Source organism: Merops nubicus, unplaced genomic scaffold, assembly GCF_000691845.1.
Source record: "Merops nubicus isolate BGI_N331 unplaced genomic scaffold, ASM69184v1 scaffold13508, whole genome shotgun sequence".
NCBI lineage: Eukaryota > Metazoa > Chordata > Aves > Coraciiformes > Meropidae > Merops > Merops nubicus.
Genome location: NW_008627858.1, coordinates 44,388 through 50,018, shown reverse-complemented (window position 1 = coordinate 50,018; position 5,631 = coordinate 44,388). Strand labels below are relative to the sequence as shown.

The following is a 5,631-nucleotide window of genomic DNA, read 5'->3' as shown; positions in this document are numbered from 1 at the left end:
AAAATGGTTTCCATGCAGTATAAAGCATAAAATCAGTCTTATTAAGTTCATTATAACAGCTCATTTTTTTTGTCACATACATCACTGGCAAATGCATTTCCACAAACCTCCTTAATGCAAGCCATTGTTGGTTACATCCTTTGTTGCTGACTTTCCTTCCAGTTGACTTCTGCCCCAGGAACTTGAGCTCTGTGGTGCACACCATGCAGGCACTCGTAATCATGGGTGAAGGAAGTCCTGAATATGCTGTTCTATGACATAAAGTAATGTACCTTCATGAATTTAAAAAATAAAATAAAAAATCTACTGTATGATTTTGTGATACTTTACTGGGTAGGCAAGGGTCTGAATGATTTCACATTTTGACTGTATTTTTCTGTTCAACAGGTTTGATGGAATCCAATTTTTGGGCACGTGTCAGTTTTGCAGTAGCCAGGTGGATCACAACATGGGATCATGTTTCTTGTTTGCTCAGAAGATAATCTTAAGAAGTTTGGCTGTCCTGAATAACATGGGATTGCAGGCCTTGGTTTTCCCTGCCCGTCAGGCACATGCTAGTTTCACTGGAGAGAATCCTGCCACTACCACATGGTTTTTAATTGCTTCCTAAGCTCTTTCATGGAACCTCATGATTTGAATTGCACCGTGAAACCATTTTCCTCTAGGAAATCCAAGACAAACGTTCACTCATTCCTTGAGAAGACAGATCCACAAAAGTCCAATGAGCTGGGCACTGTGGTTTGTGTATCACTCAAGTCCAAAAGTACTTGTCTCTTCAACTGCTGTCAACAGTTTTTCATATAACATAGAGAAGGATGGATAAGGGGGAAGGTCCAGACGATTGAAACAAGTGTGAGCCCTGAGGGGAAAAACAAGAGAGGAGGTGAAGAAGTACATTATTTAAAGAGTTCAAAAGAGAACACACAGACTGGTATGTGCTTGCGTAGGGATGGGCAGAGAGTGTTCTTTCAGAAGACTTTGTTCTGTCAAATGAGGTTTTCCAACTGACCAGGCAGTGAGGTTTAATATATTTTCTTCTAATTAAAATAAGCCAGTAAGATGCTTTTAGGAAGGTCTTTAGAAACACACTGACAGCTCAAGAAGGGATGAGATAAAATTTATCCATTAAATATGCACGAGAAAAGAGTAATGTAGCCTGGTACAATTCAAAGTCTGTTCTAAAATCTTGGCTTTAAGGATATCTTCTGAGAGATAGTATTTTTTTCTGAACTGATGATACTTGAATACTGTATTTGTATTCATAAACAAGATAAGTCAGTACATTGAATATGCATAAGATATTACATTTGATAAAATGTTAAAAATACCCTAGCTATACAGGAAACAATCCATAGTAGTGAAGGACAGACAAATTAGATGCTCTTCCTTTTACATTTCCTTGGCACACAGATTGTGTTCATGGGGAGTTACTACTTGTGCTGATTTACAGTAGGTGCATACCTGGCCCAGCAAGACAACAACCTTTAGAATAATACTTTCTGTAATTACACAGAACTATGCATGTACCTCTAGCATACTACCCTGCTTGCTTTAGAGGACAACCACATGGCTTATTTCTCAATTTCTGAAGTCCATCTTCCTCACTTTTTTGACACACTTGGAACTGACTCTCAAAATCTCTTCTAAGGAGTGGAAAGGGTGATAATAAAGGTTTCTTATCATAGTTGAATAATGGATTTTCATTGCCTGACCTCTGGGCAGGCTAAGGATAATACTTTGTGAAACACTCTAGTGGATGAGCCTACTCCACTGAAATAGACAGCATAACTATTAATGTGATGGGTTCTTGAGGAAGAAATGATGTGAAGAGAAGCTGGAGGAAGCCTCTTCTCTGCTCTGAAGCTTTGTACCAAAGCCTCACTTTAGACTGATTTTAGAGGATGAAAACCTTTTTGTATTTTGGCAGGTTTCTGTTTACAAATACTTTGTTCTTTCACAATAAAACATATCACACAGTTATTTAAATACAATGCAGCTGAAAACCAAACTTTTCTTGCAGTGACCTGCCCTCCACCAGTATAGTCCCTATTAAGAGTAAATGTGTAACAATGTCAGCGGAAGGACTGAACAAACTCCTTGCCTGCAGCAAATACAACTCCTCATTTAACCTAACCACTCCCAGAAATCTGTCTACAAAAGACCTGTACTGAGTTTTCTTTGAGCCAGAAAGTGCTGCCTTCCATGGGAACAAATTCATTAATTAGTTTTAAGTGGCTCTCAGCTCCCAGCTACGGGGATGGAACATGAAATGAAGTGGATTAATCTCGTTTGTTGAAAACATAAAGAGTCCACTACAAACACTAACTGCAGCTGAAACACTCTTAGTTACAGCCTTAGAGTGTCATAAAAATGTCAGGCTGAACAACTGTATACACAGTACAGAAGGTCACACTATTACTGTAAACACAGTCCAAACATCAAATATGCAATTACCTAGAAAAACAACACTGAATTTTGCACCCTCCCCAAATACAGCACGCTTAGTACACTGCTAGGACATGCTGCACAGCAGAGAGGACATTTCCCCACACTGTATTCCAAGGGCCTGGTAAAATTTGTCCATTCAGCCATCCCTCTAAAGCTCCTGGAGGAAAGTCTGCTTTGTACTCCTCATTTGCCTTTCCAAAACCCTCATGAAGTAGTATCTGTGATACAAATTACTGCATTTCCTGCAGAGTACTTTAAAAACAAACAGAAGCCCAAACTCAACTCCTCTTTTGAAGAAAGTGACTGATTTAGACCCAGCAGCAAATGGACAACTGGAACACAGTGATCCCTTGAGTTCAGTGTGGTGTGGAAGAGTCTTAGGCAATTAACAGTCTAACCACATGCTTCTGCATGGGGCTGACAGCCACTCATTAGAACTATGGATCATGCTGTGTGGGCTGTAAAACCACAAATTATAAAAGGCACAGTATATAATTAGCAAGGGATTCATTACAAACTGGCTTAATAGTAAGCTGGCGTGTTGTTTGCATTTATTAAGAGAACTGAGTTTTATCTTAATGTTGAGGGCAATTCTGAAAATGCAATCACCTACTTGGAAAACCAAGTCATTAAAAAAGACAAAAACTTAAGATCTTCGTCTTCTGAGGGAAAAAATGCTTTTCTCACCCTAGCAAGCAACTTTGTAAGTCTTTGAGAAGAAAGGGCCTTTTTCTTTCCTCTTTTTTTTCCCATTCCAGCATTTCAAACCATGTGGGAACTAACTGTTCATCTTCCAGTACTACTACTTATGATAACATGAGAAAACATCTTGGTTCCTGAAGTCTAGAGTCCAAACTCATCTCTCCATCATGTTGATTACAGTAGTAAAACAGAATGATTTAGGGTTAAAATCCATCAGTCAGACATAAATACTATTTGGCTGTGACTCCTCACATCCAGGTATATATAACATAGAGCAACGAACCTGGAAACAATTTCTCAGCATAGAAGTGAATTGAAAGAGGAACAGTCCTTCCTCTGATCTAGTGCAATCTACCACATGGTCCAAAAGAAGGAAGTAAAAGTGGCATCAGGGATAGCAATAGTTAAGCTAAACCTGTAATAATCTTTTCAGGGTCTTTTACGTGACTTTACAGAGTTATTAGTGTAAAAGACACTAATACAAGCTAGGCAACCTGACCTGCACCTCAAGAGTCCCCGAGGCCCAGGGCAGCACTCTCAGCAGCCCCAGCCATGTGCTTACACACCCAGGGCTTGCTTGGAAACCTCTGGGAAGTTTGCTGCTCGGGGTCACTGTTCAAGCCAGTACTACTTGGTGCTTGCACGGTGAGCCTTTGAAGCTGGTGAGACCCAGGCTGCAGCTACACTGCACACAGGAACTAGATATGTAAAAATGCAAATCCTGCTTTCTGCTTAGGGCTTGGCCCATTTCAGCACAGACAGGGAAGGTCATTTATTTTTTATGAGATCAAGGTTCCCCATGTATGAATGCCAGGAACTGCCAGCTCATGACAACTGTAGATGTTTGTCATACATGGTTGTTTGCATTTTAACAAAACAAGTGTGATGTTGGTTTGTTTTACTTCTCACACCTGTGTGTTAAAAACTATCCACACAAAAAAATGTTTCCTAACCAAGGGACTCATAAATGAACTTTCAAGAGCATGATACATTCCCCTAAGCATGAAGAGTTCACATTCCCCCTACCTTTGCTGAGCACCCTACAAAGATGCTCAGCACATTTGTCCATGTTGCACTACAGAAAGCAGCTTCATTCCCCAGTTTATTATAACCAGGGCTCTGTGTAACCTTTTCAGAGGAAATTCTGAGCATCTTGTTCTGGTATGTCCTGACCTTTTCCATGCTGCAAGCTGTGCTTGTTGGCACCAGAAATTCCAGTACTAAGGAATATATGGAAAAACTTCCACAATCTCTTTGCTTACTTGAACTCAAAAGAAAATCTTGCATTTTAAAGTCAGAAATTATTAAAAAAAAGAAATTAAAAAACCCAAACCAAAACTGAGTTGTTTGGTTTTTTATAACAGAATCATCATGAATCCAGAGGTCAATCATAATCAGATGATAAAGTAATTTACCAGGCTACAGCATACTAGTACTAGGCTGCCAAAAGATATTAAGAGTATTTGATTTAAAATACCAATTTTCAGAATTTGCTTGTTGTTAGTCCTCAGTTGCCTGGCTCTCATTTGTAGTATGAACTGTAGAGATGACTTTGTGTAAAGGCCACCTGCTGTGCCTGTGGATTTCCCAGTGCCACTTGTGCATCCCTGACTTTCTCAGTGTGGTTCAACTGGCAGCCTGCAGGCAGGAGCCAACCCAAGAGACGTCTCTGCCTCTGACATTATGCTGGAGGAAAAAGCTCAGGGCTGTTGGTCAGAGAAACTCCCTGTGTGTCTGATAGCTGTGTCTAAAGAGACTTCAAATGCATGTCATTCCAGAGGAAACTTGTTTACATGGAATGGGTTAGGATGAGGGCTAAATTTCCTCCATGGAGCAGCCCAGCCCAAAGCTACCACCACAGGCTATGAGCACCATACTAAAGCTGAGATCTGATTAGTGGAGTTAGTTCACCCACAGACTAATCTGTGTCTAACCACTGCTAACCTGTTCTAGAGGCTACAGAATTACAGAACTGGATGAAAGGAAATCTTCAGAACCACATCAGCCTGATGACAATATAGAAAAGACTAGAACCTGTCAGGTTTAGTCAATGAAGCATCCATGCTAGAGGATATTTCTTGCATCACTCATGTTATTAGTCTGGTTGTGGTATGGTTTCCATGGAGCCTGGAAAACAACTCTTTTTCCCATCTTGACAAAATGGAAAATTTAGAAATGCAATTTTTTTTTTTTTTTTTTAAACCTGCACATCCTACTCTTTTAAACCTGCTACTCAATTTAAATGCTGCCTCTTAGCATCCATGCTAGAGGATATTTCTTGCATCACTCATGTTATTAGTCTGGTTGTGGTATGGTTTCCATGGAGCCTGGAAAACAACTCTTTTTCCCATCTTGACAAAATGGAAAATTTAGAAATGCAATTTTTTTTTTTTTTTTTTAAACCTGCACATCCTACTCTTTTAAACCTGCTACTCAATTTAAATGCTGCCTCTTGTCTGCAGGGGCTTGTATAACTCCATT

At 39.8% G+C, this 5,631-nt stretch overlaps 1 protein-coding gene across 1 annotated transcript in view; it reads right to left on the bottom strand.

The window, feature by feature from the left end:
- Nucleotides 1-747: 747 nt before the first annotated feature.
- HECW2 (HECT, C2 and WW domain containing E3 ubiquitin protein ligase 2) overlaps nucleotides 748-5,631 on the bottom strand; it is a gene marked incomplete at its 5' end in the record, with an annotated part of 49,266 nt that continues 44,382 nt past the window's right edge. The window contains one exon of the mRNA XM_008946492.1: nucleotides 748-859. Within this exon, the coding sequence (XP_008944740.1) occupies nucleotides 748-859 (112 nt within the window). The remainder of the gene's footprint in view (nucleotides 860-5,631) is intronic.